The following is a 26,724-nucleotide window of genomic DNA, read 5'->3' as shown; positions in this document are numbered from 1 at the left end:
GCTTCTATTACCAATAGAAAAGGTTGTCATTATATTTATTTTTTTTCACTCATGTTTTTTTAATTATTAACCAGCACAATATAAAATAGTGGTATTGTGATTTGTCTAATCACAATTGTTTAGGCTGTTAACATTTACCATTAGAAGATATGATTAATTTAAAAAATACTTGGATCTACAATTTGGCACTATGCTTATTGTAATTGTCCTCTTCATTTTCTAACTAGATTTAAATGTAAATGTTTTTTTAAAAATTATTTATGAATTACAACCTCTTCTCACAAAAAATTCCAATCGGTTAATCTTGCTCATACTTATACGCACAACTGCTAGTTGATATAAATATCATAGTTACTGGGCAATCCTTATTAAGCAACAGTCATAAGACCAAGAGCAACTGAACTACGCAGCTAAACTCGTGCCTAAATAATGGGTGGGCATGTGCAGCGTAGTTGAAGTTAAAGCATGAGGTTAACTAATCATTTAACTGTAAATATAATCCAAAATTCAGTTCTCTGCCAAAATGATTTGCAAAGAAAACTTTGTAAATGAATACTATTTTAAATGCTAATTTTCATCCGAAATGAAAAAACATGCTTTCTCATTTTTGGAATGTCGGTCAAAGTATTTACTATCGGATTTGATATTACGCTCGTGATCTAATGAAAATTATTTCTTATACAATGATCTGCAATATACATAGAGAGATGTAGAGACCCAACTCAGGTGACACGCCTCTTCTTTTTCGACCATTTGTTATGCATTTGACTCTTCTCCCTCTTCTTATTTTGCTTGTTGAACGATCTTCCAACCAAGGATGGCTGCTCCTTAAGACCAAAGCTCTTTGCCACATGGCCCAGATGAAGTTTCTTCACCTGAAATATCCTTTTGAGATCCCCTCGATGAGCAGCATATGCACGTACAAAAGAACAGAAAGCATCTTTTGCAAGCTGTTTCATGCTTCCCTGCATGTGAAAACATCAATTATGACCTACAGTAAAACAAAAGAATTCTAAAGTACAAATCAAGTAATAGAATTAATCAAAAATTACAAAATCATGAATCAAAATGTGTTCATGAATACATATTTTCGATAAGCTGCAAGATAGAAACTGATATTGCAGCAAAACCGCATATTCAAGTTTGCACCAAAGACAACATATACAAAGAGAATGTTCTATATTTTAAAGGTTCTATGTTCTTGTACAGGACTCTAATGTTCCCTAAAAAGCACCCTGTTGCAATATGAAACTACATTGCCTGCCATTTTGTAAAGCAACCTTTCAAAAAACTATTGGATACAGGAAATGGTTATTTATACAATTTCTTTCAAGTTTTAATGAGTTTTTCTACAAGGTGAACTGAAAAAATAATAGCAAAAATAACACCAAGGGTACATTTCAACTCATGCCATTTCCCTTAAAGGATGCTATTCCTGTCCCTAGTTCTCATGTTCTCTATTAAGTGCTCTGTTACATTGTGTAACTATTATTATTGTCATTCATATTTGAAAACTTACTTTACAGAAATAAGGGTGGAATTAAGAGTCAGTTTTTTATAGATTCCAAACACAATAAATTGAATTAAGCATGTAAACAATAAGCAAGTTAATTATAATCAAATAGAACAGCATATATACATGTACAAAATACCTCTGCCATAATGAATGATTCCAGGGCCTTCTGCAAAGACAATGCCCTAGGATGCATCTCAAGTGTGGTCCATTTACCCTGTTTATGATTTTTCATTATTCCATTCACCCGGATATGATCTAGAATCTTTTTAACTGAAAGCTCATTTAAAGGAACACCATGTTTCTGTAATTCTTTCAAATAATCCAACTCAATAGGCTGCAAAAATAATATAGCTTCCCCCTTTTGGCCCAGACGAGCTGTTCTGCCAACCCTACAAATTATAGAAAATTCAATCAACTCTAAGAAAATTATCCATAATAAGCAGTAAGCAAGAAGAGAGGCAATGTTATTCACATTAGTTCAGTAAATACTAAATTACAAACAAAAAAAGCATCTTGAAAAAATTGTAGCTACAAAAAACGAGACAGAGAAAATGTCCTTCCGAATGGTAAAATTGCATACAAGTACTACACAAGACAAAAATCTCAAATTACTCTTTAAATGGGGCCCCCAAGTCTTCAAATGTGTGGTTCTTTGCTGAGCATCCCAGTTTCAGGCATTGGTTAACAACTTTGCTCCACAACTAGTTGATTTTTTATTCTTCCACAAACAGACCAACATTTTAAAAACAATTAACATAGAGCTCAATCTACAATGATGTTCCAATCATCAAATTACAGATGTAGCTTATATGCATCTTCTGGAATAGAACCACTTGAAGCTATAAAAAGAAGCTACTAGTACTTGTAATAGATAGTTGTAAGCATTATATGTATAATTACAAAAATTTCAAGGATTCCAATATTAAGGTAAAACTAAATACAAATTGGTTCTAAAATAATATGATGTAAATGATTTTTTTTTTTAGTTCCGACTCCTAAGCATATTTGTGTCAGCGCATTATATTTTAGCATTCTTTGAAAGTGGCATTTGCAAAGTTTTATCTGAGGCTAGCATTGGACAAATTTTCTCCCAGACAAATTCTATGGCTTCTGTTCTGCTGGACAACATCAACAGAAATATAGGTGCAAGCTATAGTTTTTTGAGTTTTCCATCTGTTAATTAATTTTTGCACTAAAGGTGCCGAAATACTTCAAAATCATCTATAAAATAGAGTGCGCTCTAACATCATACAGCTGCTGAGTGAGTACCTTTTGTTTTTCTTCATTTGGTAACAATTGTGCAAATACACAGAAAACTTGAGAAATCTACTCCCTAAACAGAAGGTTGAAGGTGGTACTTAAAATTGTAAGACTTCATTTTCAAGCTGTGATTCCCTGGTAACACAATGTTCCTTCATTACTGAATGATGATGATAAAGATTATAACAGGAGTATTACTGTGTAGATTGCAATGATGTTGGCAATCGTTTTACAGGTACCTACATGAGATTCTTGACCATCCATGAAATATGGATAAATTAAGATTAACTCAAAAATATGTTGTGTTTCTGAGGATCGCTGCAAATGTAACAGTATTGCCATTATTTTTGGTATGTACTTTCCAAATGGCAGCCATCTCTCTTATATAAGATGAAATATGGATAGACATGGCCCTTCACGGGACATGTCTATTCATTAAAATTTAATACAATAGTTTGTTATTTAACACACACATAGATATGTATATATTTGTATATATATAAATATCACATATATGTAATATATCTCATATATATATATAGTGAGTTTTATCCGACTAAAATTGCAATCGTATTAACACTCCCTCTTAGTTAGGGAGGACAAACACAAGACCATATATTACCTCAATGTAATATAAAGATATTGGGAGTAATGGCCTCTTGAATGCCGATTCACCACGTACTCTTTGAGCACTAGCCTCCTGAATGTTGAGTCCCAAGATATTCACGAAGTACTCTGTGTAGTGGCCTCCTAAACATCAATTTGCATAACATTCACCATGTACTCAAAATGTTCATATGGTACGTGCACGCACCACCTCATAATGCTTATCGTTTGAACATCCACCATGCAAAGTATAACCCCTCATGATCTGCATAGACATCGTAAGATATCCATCATAATAGAAAATTAAGTAATTGTAAGATCATCACCTTTCAGTGACTTCCGCAAATACAAGTGATAATCATTCGGAAGTCATCACTTCCTCATGATGTACACAGGTGGCAGGCCCATTAAAAACATGGACTTTCAAACTCCCTCAGAATATCAATCTCCATAACTGCTCATCCAATGTTACTTTTGAAGAGGTGTCAAACTCCCTTTGAGTCTGAAATCAATCTCCCTTTTCGTGCAATAATATTCTCGGAGGGAAAGATCATGGCATATAGCTCTTAAAGTATGTATTAAAATACCAAAATAATTTTACATAATGATAATATCATTCCAATAAAATATTGATAATACCTAATTTAAATATATGTGTTTGAACACATATTCATATATTCAATCTTCTATGTATATAAATCAATCTATATTTTCAACACATAATTTTCTTAAAGCAAAATTTTCAATCTATATTCACTCTTATATTCATAAATATTTGTTTAGAGAATATATATAATCACCATATACATTATTCCTTTTCAAATTATATGTGAAAATTTACATCTCTATATATAAATGAATATAACATAAATAAATCTCTATAAAATACCATAAAGTAATGTAAAATGAAATAAATTCGTAACCTTACCCGCTTATATTCTTCCACATGAACTTTACTTATGGAATTAGGCGACAGTTGTTTCTCCTAATAAATCAATTCCTTTTAATGCTTGAGTCAAATCATATTCTCCCCATATAATCCAGAGTTATACTTAATTCCCCCGCTTGGTACCCTTACCTCCTAACACATTGGTCGCTGCCTTATTCCTATCTTCCCTCTCGCAGGTTATGTTTGTCTTAATCTTTTAATACTCATTGCCTTCTTTTTCCAAATATCTACCCTTCTATTTTCCTTCATTATCACTCCTTATGTGTGTTGTGATGGAAACATTGTCATTGATGTCAAAGGTCTTTAGAACAATGTTGCTAGAAATTGTCATTGATGTCAAGTCACTGATATTTGAAGACGTATCAAGTAATGAGAAAGCATGCAAATAAGGATATAATGTTTGAAAGAAATGTATTAATGATATATACATACATGAAGTCTATAATCCAAGTCAATGATATATGTTGGACCTGCTACAATCAAAGACATAAACAAAATGATCAAGAAGATACAATTACTAAGATTAATATACAGAGAAGATTGGAAGTCTCAATCTCAAGCCAAAACTATGAATATGAGAACTATTTCTGATTCATATACAATTATATAAGATATTACAGCAGTACATATACATCAGATTAAACAATATATAGATAGATTTATTAATCTATTATATATGTCTTGATATTAAAAGGAAAAGACAAATGAACTTGTACAAGTTATATGAGACATTTTTAAGACCAAGTAGCAATGTTAGACAGGGTCACATACAAGGAGTCACGCACAAGAATATCATGTGTACAGATTTAGCCTGAAGTCCAGAAACCAGAAGTAATAAGAAAGAACGTATAATAAGCAAGAACATAATAAATGATGAATCGGAAGTGTCACAATGTATATACGAAGATAGAGCCTGGCAACAATAATAAAATGAATAATAAACAAGTATCATGTATAACAAGCAAACAGGAGTATGAAATCTATGCAATGATGTAACGCCTAAGTTCTGAAGTCAACCATGGAAACCCGGTGAGTATGTTGGAGTTATAAAAAGCTCATACAAATCAGAAAATATAGATGCATTTGGTCAAGGAGCCCGATGAAAGTTTTACAGCAGTGATTTCATCATAAAAATGAAATTATGAAGTCAACTTCACAGAGGTATTTGAATGATAGATCATATCAAGCAGCAAGTATACTGGAGTAAGCAAAAATGGTAAAGACAAAGATCGCATGTAAAAAGACAAATCGAATGCAATGTATGTATATAGGTAAGAGAAGTCCACCCAAAATGATGAGATGCGAAGCAATAAAAAGATGTATGGACGGCAGCTATAGTGGTAATGGTCAAACCTAGAGCAGCGAGACATACAAAACTCATAAACAAAGTTTGAGCATATACTTATACACAACTGGCAAGCTTGTGTACGGACGGAATCAGCACCCAGCAAGGACAACTGCGATGTATGTTTCGGAATAGGTCTCATAGCCACGTCAAGCTTGGTACTATCGAATATGAATTAAAGACTACTGGAATATAAAGTTATGCCTTCATATATTTATGCAACCGAAGAATTTAGTCAAAATAAACAATACATTCAGCAATTACAATTAGCAGTTGTTTGAAAACTCAGAGTTTGTCAGAAGGCCAGCGAACAATTAAACTATACCTCAGAACAATGATATAATATGAGCAATTCTATGCAGATGGCTGGAAGTAGTATTTCCAAAAAGGAATAATTAAAAAACAGATATAATATTAACTATGTGTCCACAAAGATAAGGTGCGCTTATAAAGGCGGGATTATATATTTCATAAAATATATTATCTCAAAGAAATTGAAAGGTATGATCAGAACTCTCGGAGTTCTGATCTGAATTTGTGAACCCACTGAGTCTAGGATCAGAACTCCGAGAGTAAAGAAGTCCATAATTTGTAGTGCCCTCCACATTGGAGCACACACTTTGCTTACATCCAATTATCAGCCTTAGGAGCTGTCATAAAATGTGAGATGTAGTTGACTGCGAAGCTGATAACAGGCCAAGTAGCAGAGAGGTAAATGAGATTGCCTACTAGTTGCCTGTATGTAGTATCATCAACAGGAAGAGAATCAGATTTGGCTGATAACTTGAAACCTTTCTCCATGGGTGTAGATGCAGGCTTGCAATCATGTATACAAAATTTATCAAACAGATCCTTGGCATATTTGGATTTAGAGATGAATATACCAAAAGACTATTGCCAAATCTCAGCACCTAGGTAATAATGCACGAGCCCAAGGATAGTCATATCAAAAGACTATCATAAATTCTATTTGATTCCCTAAATCAGAGATGTTGAACTGCCAGTGATGATCAAATCATCCACATCAATAACTAGAATTATGATGTTACTATTAGTAGTCTTGATGTACAAATTTGAATTTGAAGAACTCCACTGGAAGCCTTGATCATTGAGGTACTTATCAATTTTCATGTACCACATTCGATGGGCCTACTTCAAGCCATAGAGAGCTTTCACTAATCTGAGAACCTGATATTCTTTACCAACAACCTTGAAACTAGGAGGTTGCGTCTTGTAGGTCACCATCCACGAAAGAACTCTTGACATCCATCTAATGGACCTTCCAGTAAAACTGTGCTGCCATGGCTAGGACTAATCTAATTGAGCTCATCTTTATAGTAGGAGAAAAGGTCTCTTCATAATCAATGCCCTGACGTTGAGAAAAGCCCTTTGCAACTAAACGAGGTCTGTACTTATCCAAAGTACAATCAGATTTGTATCTGATTTTGTAAACCCATTTGCTACCAATTGGTTTCTTCCCTGATAGAAGATCATAAAGGACCCATGTGTTACTCTAGAATAGGCTATAGTGTTTAGATGTTATGGCATGTTCCCACTCTGGAATTTCTTTAGCCTCGGAATAAATTTGAGGTTCAAACACTATGAATGTTGGCTATGAGAGAAAAGTTAACAAACTTTGTCGGTTTTCTCTTTTTCTGAGCATTTCTCCCATCAATGAGCTCATCAGCACGAAGATCAATGTCTTAGCCCACCACTTAGGTCGGAGAGGAGAATGACCAACATTAGTATCAGGAGATACTCGGCAATCAAGTTCCTCATTAGAAGAGAATCTGGATCAAGCTCAGGTGAAGCATCTACAAATTTGGGTGATCCAATAGAAGAAGCTAGAGGTGTCTGTACAAAGATCACTAGTATAACTGGAGCTATTGGAGCCCTCCCATCAGGTGGACCTAATGGAAGCCTAACTCCCAAATCATGAGCCTTCATAGGCTGGTCTACAAGATTAGGAACAAGAGAAATGAACATCAATGGTCCTCGCTTCTCATCAAAGACTACACCACAACTCTACAGGAGACAAGATATCCCAATGATGATCAAGCAGTAGGCTTTATGAAGACTACTATATCCAGCAAGCATGAGTTTCTAACTCTTGGCATTCAACTTGGTGTGTGACGCATTAGAGATCCAAACAAAAGAAAGACAGCCAAAATCCTTCAAGTGATTGATTCTAGGCTTGCGACCTGACAAGGCCTCTTTCGGAGTCTTACCTTTGACCGCCACTATGGGTGATCAGTTCAAAAGATAAATTGCAGTGTTAATTGCTTTTGCCCAAAACTTCTTCCGGACATGTTTGTGTTCAAGCATGGATCGAGCCATCTCAATGATTGTTCTGTTCCGAAATTCACCTACACTATTTTGTTGTAGTGTGTGGGCTGTGGTTAAATGATGTATGATGCCATGAGTATCCAAGAAGCTAGAGAATTCATTAGAACAAAATTCATATTACATAATTACCCAGACTCTTTTTCAATTAAAGGATTAAACTTTTGAAAAATAGTAAATGCATTGGATTTCTTTTTAAGAAGACATACCCACATTTTTCTACTAAAATTGTCAACAAACAACAAAAAATACCTAGACCCAAGAACAGGAGGGGTCATGGGGCCGCAAATATCGGCATGAACAAGCTGAAGTACTTGAGAAGCTTGCCACAAATTGTCACTAGTGAAAGGTGTGCGATGTTGCTTCCTAGCCAGGCATGCATCACAAACTCCAAGCTCCTGAGTCTGAAAGTATGGCAATTCGAGGACAAGTTCTTCCCAAGCAAGTTGAGAGAGATAATGCACATTTAGGTGCCCATATTGTTGATGTCATAATGTGCTAACAGAGGACCGCCAAGCAACCATAGCTAATTCCTGAGAATCACGAGAATCAATAAGTCCGAAAAAACCATGATCCTCAAGACCCATTGCAACAATAGACTAATTCACCCTATTAGTGATGGTACACTGATGTGAACTAAAGATGACATCCAGCTACAGAGAGTGTCGCAAGAGCTAATTGACTGAAAGTAAATTTAGTTCCATCCCTGGAACTTAGTACACATCGTGGAAAATGAGATTCCTCCTAGCAGGCTATATTTGAATGTTGCCTTTACCGACAATAGTGTACTCTTCTACGCCACCAAAAATAACAGAATCTGAATAAGGATGGTAGTCAGTGAACCAGTCTCTGCGGTGGGTGAAATGATAAGAGGCACCTAAATCAATGTACTAGGCAGATGACTTCACATGATCTACAAGTCTTTTAACCATGAAGGTGTAAAAGGAAGATCCGATCTGTTCAGTGTGTTTTGCACTGTTCACTTTGGGTTGCGAACCAAATTGCTCAAATTGGGCAGCTAAGCGTTTCCGACATTCAACCTTCATGTCACTATACTTGTGGCAATAATTGTATTAAATGTTCTTTTTCTTGGAGCTTCTAAACCTCAACCAGAAGACATTTGTTGTGAAGACTGTTGAGACTTGCCTTTATCCTTTTGAAAGGATTTAGTAGCAAAGACTTGCTCTGTGGAGGTGGAGATAGAACTGCTACCTAACTGTTGTTTCCACTGATCTTGCTGAAGCAAAAGTGTGCAGAGATTTGTGAGCTTTTGATCAACACCAGTAGAAGTGATGTTGAGAGTCTCGATAAAATGCCCGTAGGGCTTGGCCAAACTTTTGAGGGGTATGACCACAATGTCCTCTTCCTCCATCTTGGATCCAATGGCAATCAACTAATCAAGGATTTCCTAAATCCTATTCAAGTGTTCCTGGAGCAAGTTCCACTCATCCATGATAATAGAAAACAGAGTGTTCTCGAGAAAGAAGACTATGTTTTTGTCGAAAGTCTCATGAAGTTTCTTCAAATGCTCCCATATCTCGGCAGTTGTTTTGCCGAATGGAATCGGAGGGAGTTGAGCATCAACTACAAATAATTTGAGAAGCATCATCACCTCCCGATTATTTAGATCCCATGTATCATGATCACTACCAGTTGCAGTCGGACGTTGTGTGACACCAAAAAAAATCTTATCAGTTTTCTAATATTCAAAGATTGCTAGTATCTGTTGCTTCCATGTGCTATAATTTTGATCATTGAATTTTGAATTGCCCTCTTGCAGAATATTTGTCAGAGATGCCATAGCACATTTTTCATTTAAAAAGCGTCAAAATCTATGAAGGCACGTACTTTGAAGCAAAAAGACAAAAGACCCAAAAAAATTTAAGGGGTACCCAAAAGAGGGCTCGAAAACCCCAGAAAGAATATGTTGTCAATTTTCGAATATGTTGTCTTGAAAATTGAGGCACTCAAAAAAGCCTAACTACAACTCAATTGAGCTCTCGAAAAACCCACCAAGAATCTATACTCATGAACAAATTTCAAGCCAAAAAATTAGGGTTTTCGAACAAAACCCTAGTCAATGGCCATGGAAGGAAATAGAGGTAGAAAAATGGTGATTTTTGGTAAAAAACGTCTCGTTTTTTTCTATGTTACCCCAAGTTTCCGGGACGAGGGGACGGGGGGACGGGGAAATGAGTTTTCGGGACGGTTTTTTTTTTGCCGAAATAGGGGATGGCAAGGGACAGCTATATATATATATATATATATATATCTGAATTTTATCTGAATTTTCAAATATATTCATCATAGCAACATAGTTTAAAATTATCAATTTCATTCATCAAATAATGATTCATCAATGATCATAGAGCATAGCAATCAGCATCTAATCGAATCATCGTAGAAAATTCTAAATAGCATCATTTTCAATCATCATTTAAGTACTTAAGATACCATTAGCACATAATGAAATGAGTCAAATAAGAGAATGAAAAACATCAACTCTCAATAAAATGGAAACATTGAATAGATAAAGACTCAAACTTTAAAGTTTTAAACTTTTGAAGTATCAACTATAGTGTATCAATGATCATATAATATTATAATGTCAAGACAGAACACTCCAAATCTTAAACATCAAAGTCAAAATGAAAACAAAAGATACTAAGGCAGCTGCCCCTAATCATCCATATCAAAGTCACTATCACTATCATCCTGAGCTTCAAAATGAAAACAAAGATGGTATGATAGTTGCCCCTAATCATTCATTTTATAATATATTTTTTAAAAAAATTGACTTCTACATGTTTGGGCCTGCAGATGACTAGAAAATCATTTTTTTAATGGTTTTTTTGAGTTTAATAAATTTTAATAGGAAACCTTTTATGCAGTCCCCGGGACGTTAGGAAACGGAAAAACAGTCCCCGAAACGGTCAACGTGGTTCGAAAACTCATTGACCGTTTCCGAAGTTTCGGGGACGCGTTTCCTATTTTCTTCTCCAAGTGGGGATGTCTGGGAAACGTCCCCTACTGTCCCCCCGTCCCCGAAACCGTCCCCATTTCCGAAACTTCAAGTTTAGGGGTGGAAACGCATCCCCGAGTAACATAGGTTTTTTTAGAGGTGGTTGTGCATGGACTGATGCTGCTAGAGAGGGTAGCAACACCAAAAATGGTGTAACATGCGCGCATTAGGAAGAACGAGTGCAAAAAAAAAAAGTCTACCAAAAAGTGCTTGATCCTACAAAAAATACCCAACAATGGCACGCGATTTGCAGAGAAACAAGGCTAAGAAATCGCGAGCTTCCAAAAAATATCAAACACGAGCAAATTTTAGATGTGTGATTTCCAGTTACATGGAAATCGCGAGCTGATAGAAATATAAGTTGTGATTTTTTGCAGATACTTGTCTTTAAGACCCTAGCTAACACTAGGCATTGTAAGCAGGTAAAATATGGAAAATAATTTCGAAAATAAGATTTAGATAATTTCGACAAGGAATTATTATTTTCAAAAAAAAATCAACCTTGCTCTGATACCATATTACTAAGTAATTGGAAAATATTTGTTTGATATTAACAGAGACCAAGAGGTCAATATATACAAAAGAATGAAATGGTGTTTCCTTACGATCGTAAAAAATAGAAACTTTCTATTCTAGCTAATAGTGTTAGTTATCTATAGCCTAACTAAATATTAGAGACAATTTAATATTTACAATAAATTACAAATAGATAACCATTAACTAATAATAGAAGTCATCTATTATCATAATAGATAGTTCTTCCTTTAAATTAATGTTCTCCTAATCCTTTTTGTATTTTTCTTGTGGGCTTATGAAGTTTGTTGTTTGGAACATATTGGTAGATCAGTGAAGGTTGGGACTCTGGGTCTTCAACTCTTCCTTGCGCAGTGAGAAGTGCCCCTCATGTTAATGTTTTGCCCAGAAATAATGATAAACAACAATAAGAAGTAGAATGAAATAGGTACACAAGGACACAACAACTTATCTTGGAAAAACCCTTCAACTTGAAGGAAGAAACCCAGCCACACTAGAAAATAATCTCTTTTATTAATATAATAAATGTTCAAGGACAATGCTTCCCACTTGATACAACACATATGCACAAGCCAACCATCTATATATATTGAATTGACAGACTCTTCATATCACAACTAAAGGTCTCTTTAGTTTCCAAATGTGAGTCTCTTCATATTTCCAACCACATGACTCGTCATATGTTGCATGTCTTTTCATATAATAAAATATTAAAATATCAAATATTTAGAGTGTGGCACCCAGCACACATTGAATGCCACATTTTTTACACTTGATTATAGCAAAGAATATGACCAAAATATCATCATAAATATCTTCTCTAGTTTTGATGCAATATAGACATATTGTCCCAATTTCAACAGATAACAAAATCAAAGATAAAGATCTCTATCACGGCAACAATCTTCAACACTTCGGTGGTGATTTGAGAGAGGCTTGGGGGAGGGCTCTAACAAACTAGTTTATTGAATACTCAATCTTCTTCTTCCCTTCCAAGAATTGCTTTTGTTTGTAGTCTTCTTTATCATAATCCATTACAGGTGTTGATGTTTGTAGCTTTAAAAAATATCCTGATTACTTGCATGGTGCTCTTTCATACATGTTTGGAAATACGGAAAAAAAATGCAACATGCGTAGAGAGATGCATTTGGAAATTATGAAGAGACTCGCATTTAGAAAATGAAAAGACTTATTATTAAGATATGAAGAGTCTCTAAATTCAAGATATCTATGATTGCTTTGTGCGATAAGAACTCTATTATTTGATAAAAGAGAGATATTTTTGGTATGGCTGGGATTTTCCCATCAAGGGTTTTCCTAGGATAAATTGTTGTCTTTGTGTTTTATTGTTTCATTTTGTTTATTATTGTTTATCTTTATTTATAGGCAAAACATTTAACATGGTATCAAAGTTGATAATAGCAATTAGGGGAGTGTTAAAGATGAATAGATGCAATAAAGCTTCTTCACCTGAGATTATTTGTTGTGTATGATGCCTCTCGATTTTTCCCTGGTACTATTTTTCCATGAGTTTCTTCAATTCTTCACATATTGATTTATCTTTGGGTCTGCGCTGCGATGCTCCATGTTCGTTTTGGCTTTTGAGAAGATTAAGGCAATTAGAGGAGTGTTAAAGATGAAAACCTGCAATAAAACTTCTTCACCTGAGATTATCTATCGTGTATGACGCCTTTAGATTTTTCCCTAGTGCTATTTTTCCACAAGTTTCTTCAATTCTTCGTATATAGATTTATGTTTCGGTCCAAGCTGCAATGCTCTATGTTCGTTTTGGCTTTTGAGACTCAATTTTGTCTCTTTTGCTCTTTCGCATCCTTCATTCATTTTTAGTTTGAGCTGGAGTTTCTTGTTCCTGTGTTTTTTTGCATGACTATTAAATCATGCTTTGGCAGCTTGCATGAATTTCTTCCAACATGTTGCCACGTTAGTATATTTTGTCAACACGGCAATTGAGTTGCACCTCTTTTTTTGTTAGGTTCATTTGTTCTTGTCGATTCAAGTTTTGGCTTGACATTTTGTTTATTCTCATCAATTATCTTTGTCACAACTCATCTCCCATTAATCTTCTTGTATTGGGGGCTTCAATTCATTTTGGCCATGACAGACTTTTCATATCTTGGTATTTTGACATACTTTTGATATGTTGGTGTTGTGCTCATTGTGATGTATAAACTGCAAGTTCAGTAAAGAACACTGAATTATTATTTGCAGCATCATTTTTCAATTTTTAATGCATGAAGGAAGTTTGACATTGTTTGTTTTGTGCAAAGATCAGAGGTTTCATGTTACATTTGGTGAATGTGTTTGTGTGAGCATGAATGCTTACGTTGGCTTTATTCCCTTAGAGCTCAAATAGCACAATTGCCATGAAAGCCAAAGCATTGGCATAATTGTTAAGAAAGTAAACAGAAGAATGCATCTATAAATTTGTATCATGTGCAACTTGTCCTTGTGCCATCGTCAGTCAGAAATGGAATTAGCGGAGTTGTGGGCTATGTTTGGGCCAGGTTATCTGGGGCATATTTGCTTCATTTACAGTGCTCGTGTTCAATTGTGTTAGCAGAAATGGCCTCCATGATTACTTGCCTTACAATGGTGAATCCTAAAAAGTTATAAAATGTGTGCAAAGATTTTGTATTGGCGTCTTTGTCATTACTATGTGTCATTTTTGTAGCATTCACTATGGAGCTAGAGGACCAAGTAACATAACTAAAGGCTCTATTGCTCGAGGGGTTCAAGTATTGTCTGGAGGGAGTTATTTTTTCATTGCAACAAAGATAAGTATTTTTTGATTATACCTTTGAATATTTATCATGAATTTTATGTACTTAATTCATGCAATAACAGTAAGAGTAGTGAGTCATCTATGCTTATAGTTGTTAAGGTTAACCCAGAAATTATGATAAACAGAAATAAGGAACAGCCAAAATAGATATAAGAGACACACAAGATTACCTTGCGTAAACCCTTCCACTTGAAGGGAAAAAACCCAACCACACAACAAAATCCACTTTTATTGACCATAAAATGTTCAAGTGTACAATGATTATTGCTTGATGCGATATATATAACAAATATAGAGACTCTTCACATTACAACCAAAGGTCTCTTTAATTTCCCATTTAATTTCCCAAAACATGACTCTTAGTACTTCCATATGCATGCCTCAACACATGTCATAAGACATGTCTCGATTAATATTACAATTATTATCATAAATGTCCTCTTCAGCTGAAGGTGGCCATAACAATAATAACACCCATATTTCTAGAAATAAAGATATCTATCATGTGTACAATCTCCAACACTCCCTCTTAGCGAGAGATATCTTTAGCTAAACAGTCACACTAGGTTGCAATCAAAAAAAATGTCAATGGTAAATTCTAAACACATGGATCCAAAACGTAGTTCATGGAATCAATAACACACAAAACCTACAAAAATCACATTCAACTTTCATTATAGACTCACTCAATGTGATGCTGTCATGGAATCTATCAACATGACAACCCTACAAACGCCACAATCAACTTTCATTGTGGACTCACTCAACGTGATGATGTCATGGAATCTCTCAACATGACAAGCCTACAAGAATCACAATCATCTATCATCAAGGACTCTCTCAACGTGATGTTGTCATGGAATCTCTTCTCCCATAGCCCATTACAACCCAAAGCAACACAAGTTTCAATTTAAAAAAAATTCAACTCTTCTCCCTTTCGCTGATAGACAGATATGATTTCTCAGAATCCATTGTTGCATATTTGGAGTAAACTAGAGGGAATTTCATCACTCTTTCCCTTATAGAAACATATCCACAAATTGTGGACTTCATATCGGGATGAATGTCGAACAAATTGAAGGGAAGCTATTCATAGAATGCAACAAGAATCACATCACGGTATATCTCCAATGCATACAACATACAATCTTTAGTTATTAGATAATGACGCATGAGAGGCGAGAAGAATATGAAAAAATTGTCATTACAAAACGAATCACTTACCGACCCATAAAAGAAGGTACAGATGCCAATAACACACAAGGCTTTAGAAAAAAAAAAGCAGAAGGAAATTCTCACCAAGATGAATAACATCAACTGAAGATTCATTAAGTTAGAAGGAAACGGGTGTAGTAATGTCACAATGTTATCATATTGCATGAAATTTTCTTCAATTGTCTCGATTGTAGCCAAAATAACGATCACTACTACAGACTTTGAAAAAAGAAAACCTGCATGTTCCTGCTCATGCTAGGGTCAATGCTTTTGTATATGCTTGAGCTCCACAACGTTCAATATTTGTCATCAAAAGAGAAGCTTTTGAATAGAATTCCATGCAATTAATGCATGACTCTAGAATCATTCTTCTTCTTATGATTTTGCTCTACATATTTAATAGTCATCAATGGAGCAAGGATAACTATTTGTATGTCAACACTTTGGTTTGTCCATGCATGATGATGGGATGGAACTTCAACCAAGCAATCTAATGATTTGATATTTTGCACCCAATGGACTAACCTATAGACATTGGGCCTTCAATTTATTAAATATCTACAATTGCACACCCAGAAAGTTGGCTTTGATATACAAATGAACATTAACAGGTGTAGATATTCGTGCAAAACTTCATACGAAAACCTTAAAAAGTTGTAGAGCCAATAAAGATCCTTAGATAAACAAAGGCAATGGCAAGCATCCTTATATGTTGTTATCTAACCTAGCTTCGATACCATGTTAAGATTAGCTCTGAAATCAAGATAAATAGCAATAAGGAAGAGCCAAAATGGATACAAGAGACAAGAGATTACTCTGGGGAAACCCTTCCACTTTAAAGGAAAAAAACCCAACCACAGAACAAAAATCACTTTTATTGATCATAAAATGTTCAAGTGTACAATGCTTATCGGTTGATGCAGTATATATAACAAATAGAGAGACTCTTCGCATTACAACCAAAGGTCTCTTTAATTTCCCAAAACATGACTCTTTGTATTTCCACATGCATGCCTTAACAAATGTCATAAGACACATGTCTCGAGTAATATTACAATTATTATCATAAATGTCCTCTTCAGCCAAAGGTGACCATAACAATAATAACGCCTATATATCTAGAGATAAAGATCTCTATTGCAACTACAATCTCCAAAACTAGCATTAGTTTGTTCGATTTTATTACTAATCTCTCTAAAATGCTTCTAGGATGGATCAAGGAAAACAAGGATGATGAGAGATTGCACCCTGAGTTGTGTTGGTGCCTCTTGAAGAAGAAATCTCTATTCAGATTATCTCATGAGAAATTCATTCTAAGAGGAAGAAGTAAGATTCATGGGGAGCTTGAGCATCAAAGGAAGAGTGCCAAATCTTTTTGTTAAGAATCAACTAGCTCATGTAGCAGTGTGACTGCTAAAGCTCCTTGTTTGGTCAACATTGGAGTCAAATCTATTTTGTTGTGTTGATCAAATTGTGCGCATATTGCCCCTCTTGAGAAGTGATATTCAATCAGAGGGAGTTTGTCCATCCACTATAGGCAGCTTTGGACGAGGACGTTCGAAGGTTGATATCAAATTCAAAGGGAGTCTAACTTGGAAATTCAGAAGACTAATATCTGTCTCAAAAATAACTTTATCATCTTGGAGACCTATTTAAGAATTCTTCTCCACGAGGGAGAAGTTCGAGGTGCAATCCCTTGTTAATGAGTTATTTTCTATAAGGGACAACTTCGAGGTGCAATCCCTTATGACTTCTCTATGAGGGAGAACTTTGAGGTGCAATCCCTTACGACTTCTCTATGAGGGAGAACTTCGAGGTGCAACCCTTTGTTAATGAGTTTTCCTCTGTGAGGGAAGTTTGAGGTGAAATGCATTGTTAATGAGTTCTCTACAAGAGAAGTTCAACGTAAAATCCCTTGCTCCACCCTGTATGAGTAGGTATGGTGGATCCACCCTTTGTGAGTAGACATGGTAGAGATGCATTCTGCTCTGGGAGGAATATGTTGTGAAAGCCCTCATTCCACCCTCTGTGAATAGGTATCATGGATCCACACTCTACAAGTAGGCATGATGGAGCTCATGTGCAAGACTCCATGACTTCATTTTTTGTTTCTTCACCCTCTAGGTGTAGCCATAATAAATATCATGCTAAGATGAATATATCATGTTAAAGAAATTGTGACAAAGCTTGCTATTGACGCACATGGGTTTAGCCATTGTGTTTGTCAAGATGTAATGAAATCTGCAAATGATATCTCCTTCGCTAAGAGGGAATGTTGATGTTTGTAGTTGTAGAAGATATCCTAATCACTTCCATGGTGCTATTTCATATACATGTGTTTGGAAATATGATAAAAACATGCAACATGCATAGAAATGTGCGTTAGGAAATATGAAGAGATGCACATTTGAAAAATGAAGACTTTTGGTTATGATATGTAAGAGCCTCTCAATTCACTATATATATGATTGCTTTGTGTGATGAGAGGTGTATTCAGTTAGAAGCATTGTACTTAAACCTCTATTATTTAATAAAAGAAATACATTTTGGGTGTTGCAGGGTTTTCTCCCCTCAAGTTGGAGGGTTTTCCCAGGATAAATTGTTCTATCTTTCTATGCCTCATTTTTATTCATTTTGTTTATTGTTGTTTATCTTTATTTCTAGGCGAAACATTAATAAATGGAAGGTGGCTCTAATACCAAATGTAATGTCCCAATTTTATGAATATATGAGACACTTCCTTAATCAATCATAATGTTCACAGTAATCATTTCAGTTATCAAATGATATTATTATTTGGTTTATGATAGGCGGATATAGATGTTATCCAAGTTGTTTAGACACCATCTATAGACTCCCTCAAAGTTTACAGATCCAAGTTTGTTTCATGAAGATTTACGGAATGTTGATCTGTACCCTCTATTGGGATAAGATCCATTTGATTGGATTAAGACAAGCTCCTACTTGATAACACTATACTCTGCCTTCCATGGCCAAATTGTAGTAAGATTGAGATTTAGATATATATTTCCGATTTTTCTATTACAACAGATATTATAATCTCATTATTCTAAATGATATTAATACTTATCGATATATGAGCAATATTCACATATATAAATATGTATTCATATAGATAAAATACATCTTAGAATCATATACGGTTATTCATTTGATCCATCTTTTAAAAGGAAATCTCACTGTATCTATATTCTCCTTTATAATCACAATCCATTCGAAAAGTCACGTCCCTTCATAATTACAATCCACATGAAAAGTGACAACCCTTCAAACTTACAATCCTTTTGAAAAGTTACAACCCTTAATAATAATAATCCTTTCAAACTGTCAAAAATTTTTATAATTTTTTGAGGAGTCGCGACCATTTATAATTATGACCCTTTCAAAGAGTAACATCCTTTCAATATTGTAAAGTTTAATTACAGATTTCTTTTTGCAATGCTGAAGTATCTATATTTCCTATAGGTACAGTCAATGCCAATGAAGAATCCAAAGTGTTGCACAGTATATATAATCTTAATGCAAATGATGTAAATATTCCTTCAAGATCGATGTTTGTATTGCCTTTGATCTGCATACATTAATCAATTTCTATGTTTGCAATATCGAGCGGCATATACTATGTATACAAGTTTGGATGGGTACATGGGTGAATGGGCATGTCTCCAAATGGAGACATGACCATTCACCGATGCCACCCAATCGGTGGAATGGTCACACCCGATGTGATTAGCCATAACAAAACTAATGCCATTAAGACTTTAACTAAGTCCATTGCAATTATTTAACAATCAGTATAAATACGATTGTTTACTGAAATCATTTCTCCAATATTACTCAATAATAATATGTATCGGCAGTTTTGAATGCTGTGATCACCATAATGAAATGCAGATTATATTCATGTACATATACATATCGGTATTCAACATATTGACATGTATATATACATAAGTATAGTCTCATATGATCAGTGCAATTTTTTGAACCAAAGCTATTTGTTTCAACACTACCTCTTAGCGAAGGGAAGACAGTGCATATGAATTTTTCTCATTATAAGAAGTAATATCCTCAAGATATATATAAGAAAATCAAGTCTCATGATATTCTTTTCAGTTATGGTGTGTAAACAGATATCAAGTCACATGATATCCATCAACATGCTCTTTTAACTAACATGATCTTTTCTTGAATATCAAGTCACATGATATTCATCACGACAGTAATCTAATAATAATAATGTCATCACCTTATATTATCAAAATCAATATTCCATTATAAAAGATTATCTCCTTAAATAATGAACATAGGGTAGGCTCATGAGTCATAGAGTCACAAATATGACAAAAGAGTTTACACTTTAAACATCTTTATTTAATTAATACAAATTTAGAAAGTTGAGACTCAATCTCATAAACTTACATTTCAATCAAGCCAAGTTTCTTTCTGAAATGATCAACTTTCACTTTAGGGAGAGCCTTGGTGAGAATGTCAGCAGTTTGATCACCTGTATTAATATATTCTAATTGAATACCACTTTTTTCCACCATGTCTCTTACGTAGTGGTAAGGAATTTCTATATGCTTGGATCTATCATGAAATACCAAATTCATTGATAACTTGATACAACTTTGGTTATCACAGTGAATAGTGGTAGGTTTCATAGGTTCACCAAACAAGTTAGAAAGCAACTTCCAAAGCCACACTACTTCTCTAGCTCCCATAGCAGCTGCAATATACTCTGCCTCAATAGAACTTTGAGCAACAGAAGCTTGTTTTCAATAGATCCAAGAAATCACGGCTGATCCTAAATTGAAGCAGCATCCTGATGTGCTTTTCCGGTCTTTAACACTTCTGGCCCAATCGGAATCAATAAATCCATGCAACTCCAAGCTGATATTCTCATATTTAAGTTCATATCCAATAGTACCTTGAAGATAGCTCAATATATGTTTCAAGGCAACAAGATGAATCTCACAAGGTTCACATATGAACTGACTTAATGCATTCACTGGATAGCAAATATCAAGTTGAGTATTTACTAGATACATCAAGGACCCAATTATCTGTTTGTATAAGGTGGGATCAACTAGTCTGGATTCAACACTTGCTTCCTTTAGCTTGTGAAGGTTGGTTTCCATAGGTGTAGGTATATGTTGACAGTCCCACATTCCAAATCTTTTCAAAATATCAATAGCATACTTCTTTTGATATAGAAAGATATTACCAGACTTCTAACGTACTTCCAAACCAAGAAAGTAATGGAGAATTCATAAATCCTTCATTTCGAATTTAGAAGCCAAATCTTTCTTACACTGTACCAGACTTCTGACGTACTTCCAAACCAAGAAAGTAATGGAGAATTCATAAATCCTTCATTTCGAATTTAGAAGCCAAATCTGTCTTACACTGATTAATAAGATGTTCTTCCCCTATAATCAGAAGATCATCAACATAAAGAACTAGAATTAGCATATTACCTTTAGTTACTTTGAAGTAAAGATTTGGGTCAGCCACATTCTTCGTGAATCCAAGACTTAAAAGGTATTTATCAATCCTTTCATATTAAGTCCGAGGAGCCTGTTTAAGTCCATATAAAGCCTTCTTCAATTTACAAACATAAGAAGCAGCATCATGAGTTACAAATCCTTCTGGCTGCTCCACGTTACTTCTTCCTCTATTTTTCCATTAAGAAAAGCAGTTTTTACATCCATTTGATAGATTTTCCAACCTTTCACTGCTGCGATGGCTATTACAGCTCTAATAGAAGTGTACTTGGCAACTGGAGCAAAGGTTTATTCAAAGTCAATTCCTTCCTTTTGAGAAAAACCTCTAGCCACAAAACGAGCTTTATGTTCTAAAATGCTGCCATCTGCAGCATACTTAACTTTGAACAGCCATTTTGAAGACAACAGATTTTTCCTTAGGTCTCGGAACTATGTCCCAAACATCGTTTTTTAGTATAGACTAGAATTCTTCCACCATGGAGTATTTCCAAGCTTGATGTTTAAGAGATTCAAAAGTGCTAGAAGGTTTAGGATTCAAGCTCTCGCACATGAAAGCATTATATGTCAATTTCCTAGGTCTCTTGCTTTCTCAGAAGGTTCCTCAAGGGGTTGAAAATCCATCTCATTCCTAAATTGATTTTCTTGCCCAAAGTGGCCTTTTAAAGTGATCAAGACTCTCTTCTTGAGTCTCAGGAAGGATTTCAGTTTCAATTGAAGTCTCTCAGGAAACTCCCTCTGAATCTCAGAAGCAGGAGTCTCATCTGGAGATACATCAAGTGTATCTAGTTCATCAGAGGTTTTGGCTCTTCTGAAAGCAATGTCTTCCTCAAAGATGACATCTCTGCTTAGTTCTATTTGTTTCTGTCCAGGAATGTAGACTCTGTATCCTTTTATTGTTTCACTAAAACCAATGAGAATACCCTTTCTTCCAGAAGGTTCTAACTTAGTCGTCTTTTCCTTAGGTACATGAACATATACAAGACATCCAAATATCCTTAGGTGACTGATGTCAGGTTTCTTTCCAGAAAATGCTTCTTCAATAGTCTTATTGTCCAAATGTGAGTGAGGACATCTATTCTGAATATAGGCTATTGTGTTGGATGCTTCAACCCAGAAGGAAATACTCAAATTTTGATAAAAATCATGGCCCGAACAGCTTCTACAATAGTTTTGTTCTTCCTTTCAGCAACCCCATTTTGTTGAGGATTTGTAAAGGACTGTGAACTCCCTTTTAATCCCAGTGAGTTTGCAGAACTCTTTAAATATTTCAGAAGTATACTCCTTCCCATTATTTGTTCTCAGAATTTTAATGTTCTTACCGAAGGAGTTCTCAGTGATAGTTTTGAATTTTTTTAATTTAGAGAGAACCTCTTCAAATTCTTTGCATTTAAGAAAGTATATCCATGTCTTCCTTGAAAAATCATCAACAAATATCAAGTAGTACAAGAATCCTCCTATAGAAGGTAAAGACATGGGCCCACATAGATCAAAATGTACTAGTTCCAATACTTCTTTTGTTTTGCTCAAACTATGAGGAAGTGACTTTTTAGTGTTTTTCCCTAAGACACAACCTTTACAAGATTCATTGTGAATATGGTTTAACTTGAGCATTCCCGTTACTACCTTCTCCATTGATGTTAGAGCACAGAAGTTGATATGACTTAGTCTTCTATGCCATATTTCATTTGTGAGGTCTCATGTACAAGTGCAAAATTTGTCTTAGCACATAGCTCACATAAAAGTCCTTGTCTTACTCCTATTGTTAGAGGCCTTTTAATGGTTGAATGTTTAGGCCGTGCCAAGTACTTTCCCTCCCATGAATGCGATTCTAAAACCATCATCTTTGTAATAACCACCATTTTTTTTGTTTTTTTTTTTAGGAGACTTGCAGACTACTAAGTATTATCAATTAGAGTGTTATTTTCAACATGGCATTTTGACAAACACTTAGCAACATACAACAATAAATATGCAAAGTCTATAACCTCTGTATTTTGTGATAAAATATCAATTTTGCAATAGAAATGTTTACATACAATTGCCTTATAGGCTGCAACAAATATTCAAACTGGTGTTTAACAATTACAATGCCTAAAATGAATAGTATGATGGAAGGAACCTGGAAGTAGTGATCTGCAGAAGAAATGATAGCGTCTCAACTTTTAACCAGCAAGACTGGGCAAGAAAACTCAATGCAACACTGTTCATGCACTATAGCAGCACTATTTACGGCATTGTAGCAAAAACACTATTCACGCGCACTGTAGCAAAAGCACTATTCACGTGCACTGTAGCAAAAGCACTATTCACGTGCACTGTAGCAAAATTACTATTCACGGGCACTATAGCAAAAACACTATTCAGAGTTGCATAACCTAAACTTGAGAGCTCTTAAATCATGTGTAAAATCACCAATAAATCCCATTGTGTTTCCTGAATGAAAACACCTGATAATCCTCCTAATTGTGTCTTTCAACAACGAAGAGAATGCTAGCAAAGATGGGTTTTGTCCTCCAAGCCCAACAATTAGATTTTCCAGAAATCCAATAGCATAATAGTAATATCATCCAAGCATGCCCCAACTCATTCCAGCCAAGAGAATATAAAGTCCCCCAAGAAGTCGACTTCATTTGCATAAGCAATGTGGGATAAATGGGAAATACCTTTTTAAAACAACTTTATAATAAAGTGACTTAATTGATTAGTCTTTTATTTAATTATCACTTTATAATAAAGTAAATTAACTTCAGCATTAAAATAACATAAGATTCGAACTCAAAATACCATGTATGATAGCTTGTTGGAAAGAGCTCAATCAAATCTACCAAGTCGGACACCTGAAATTTCCATATCACTTGACTCCCATTGACTTACTAAAGTTAGTAACTCCTGAAAATATTGCCAAATGAGCTCCCTAACCACTTCATTGGCCTACGGAAGCTCCTGTCATAGGCTAATCTATTGACCATGATGGTCACATTAAGTAGGGGAAATTACAGTCCACCCCCCTTGAAATTGTTTGCCCTCAAGCAATCTCAGTTCTAGATGCTACAATACTTTCTCCTTTTCCCATGTAGCATCCTCCTCTAGCAAGTTTCTCCACTTAACCAAGTATTCCCTAACTACCCTATTCCTAAGAGTCCTCTCTCGAGTATCCAAAATAGCTTCCCGTCCTCATCCAATGGCAACAAATCTACAAAAGGCACTATTCGTTGACCAATGGCTTTCTTAGGTCTCGACACGTGAAACACATTATGTACTCGACTGCCCTCCGGAAGCTCAATCTCATAGACGACCTTGCCCACTCTACGAATCACTATGTAGAGGCCATAAAACCTAGGCTTCAGCTTCTCGACTCTGCTCTTCTTGAGCATTGATTGTCTGTATGGTTGTAGCCTCAAGTAAACCATATCCCCTACCTCAAAACTACGCTCTACCATGTGCTGATTAGCATACAACTTATGTTGATTCTAAGCCTGTTGTACGTTCTCCCTGAGCACTCTCAGGATATCTTGACTATCATGCAATAAGTCTTTAGCTTTGGGCACTCCGTTGTCCCCCTAAACTAAATCGATGAAGCTAGGTGCCTCATAAACATACAATGCCATGAAAGGAGTCATCTTGATGGACATCTGATATGTTAAATTATAACAATACTCTCCCATATGCAACCCTCTGACCCATGCTCTTTGTTGAGCACTCACATAGTTTCTCAAATATCCCTCCACCTATTTATTCACAATCTCCGTCTGCCCATCTGTCTGCGGATGGTAACTAGTGTTGGGTGTAAGATCTGTACCACACAACCCAGACAATTCTTGCTAAAAAACACTCATAAATTTACTCTCCCGATCACTGACTATAAATCTAGGCAACCCATGTAACCTGAATATCTCTCTGAAGAAAAGATCCCCCACCTGTGCTACTGTGTAAGTGGATGGAATAGCAAAGAAGTGAGCGAATTTTGTCAAGTGGTCTACCACCACATAGATGCAATCTCTCCCCTGCACTCGTCGTAAACCAGTGATGAAGTCCATAGAAATGCTTTCCCATTTCCCATCCGGAATGGGCAAGAGTTGTAGTAATCCTGCAAGAAATGTGTGCTCTCCCTTATTCTGATTGACAAACAACACACTCCCTGACATACCTTTGAACATCATCCTTGAGCCCTCTCCATGAGAACCACTCTTGGATCTACCTGTAGGTCTTGAAGACCCCTAGATGCCTAGTTGTAGGTGCATCATGAAATGCCCTCAGAATCTCCTCTCTAAACTAGGAATCAAATAAACCCTGTCCTGAAATCTGATCAACCCATCCAACACCGCATACCTGTCATCTTGAATGGTGCCCACAACTACTGCAGAAGCCCAATCATCTCCTACATACTCCACTGCAATACGATCTCTCCAATCTCCTGAAATTTCTGCTAGAGCACATAAGTAAGGTCTTTGAGATAAAGTGTCAGCCACCACATTTTTCTTACCTTTGACAAACTCTATGTCAGAGTCATAAACTTGCAATTTGGTAACCCATTTCTGTTGTTGGTCAATAAGATCACGCTAGCCCATGAAGTATTTAATACTATTGTGATCAGTCTTGATCACAAAACCCCCACCTACCAAACAAGTTTGGAATTTGGCCAATGCATGCATTATGGCCAACATTTCCCTGTCGTAGATAGAATAGCTCCTCTCAACTCCTCGAAGCTTCCTACTCTCGAAAGCAACGAGGTGTCTATCCTGCATCAATACTGCTCCTATCCCACCTCCTAAAGCATCACACTGAAGCTCAAATGGTTTCGTAAAATCAGGTAGAGCTAGAACTGGACAAGATGACATTATCTGTTTGAAGTAGTCAAAACATCTCTGCACTGCCTCTGTCCATGTGAAGGCCACCTTCTTGGTGAAATTCGTCAAAGGTGCAGCAATCTGTTAGAATCCCATAGCAAACCTCCTATAAAAACCACATAAACCAAAGAACCCCTTGAGCTGTGTGAGGTTTGTGGGAGTAGGCCAATCCACAATAGCTCGAATCTTTTTGGAATCAACCTGCACACCATCTGCACTAATGATATGCCCAAGGTAAAGGAGCTCGGTCATACCAAACTTGCATTTAGATTCCCTAGCATATGACTCTCTCCGGAATAGATAACACTTCTAAATGGTGTAGGTGCTCCTCTCAGGTCTTACTAAAGACCAAGATGTTATCAAACAAGATCAAGACAAATTTCCTCAACTGCCTCCTGAATACCTGGTTCATACAACTCTGAAATGTAGCGGGTGCATTGGTTAGCCTAAATGGCATAACCATAAACTCAAAGTGGCCATAGTGACAACGAAAGGCTGTCTTCTCGATGTCCTCTGCTCTCATCCGAATTTGATGGTATCCGGCGTAAATCAATTTTGATGAAGAAGCATTCATGCAACTCATCAATCAACTCATCAATCCTAAGAATGGGATACCTATTTTTTATTGTTTTCTTATTCAATGCCCTATAATCGATGCATATGCGCATCGTCCCATCCTTCTTCTTTACCAAAACTACTGCTGAAGCAAAAGGGCTTTTGCTAGGCCTCATGTGCCCCATCTCCAACAACTCCTTA

The 26,724-nt window shown here is 35.7% G+C and overlaps 1 protein-coding gene across 4 annotated transcripts in view; it reads right to left on the bottom strand.

Moving 5' to 3' along the window:
• Positions 1-275: 275 nt before the first annotated feature.
• LOC149572212 (DEAD-box ATP-dependent RNA helicase 17-like) overlaps positions 276-26,724 on the bottom strand; it is a 154,997-nt gene continuing 128,548 nt past the window's right edge. For all 4 annotated transcript variants that reach the window (XM_089813467.1, XM_089813469.1, XM_089813468.1 and 1 more), the window contains 2 exons: positions 1,653-1,905; positions 276-965 (listed from right to left, as the gene is read on the bottom strand). In XM_089813467.1, coding sequence (XP_089669593.1) covers positions 723-965; positions 1,653-1,905 — 496 coding nt within the window. In that variant the 3' untranslated portion in view covers positions 276-722. The remainder of the gene's footprint in view (positions 966-1,652; positions 1,906-26,724) is intronic.

This window comes from Cupressus sempervirens, chromosome 2, assembly GCF_028749045.1.
Source record: "Cupressus sempervirens isolate cs-2001-9-10 chromosome 2, ASM2874904v1, whole genome shotgun sequence".
NCBI classification, from domain to species: Eukaryota; Viridiplantae; Streptophyta; class Pinopsida; order Cupressales; family Cupressaceae; genus Cupressus; species Cupressus sempervirens.
The sequence above is the reverse complement of the archived record's forward strand: the minus strand, read 5'-3'. Positions and strand labels throughout refer to the sequence as shown.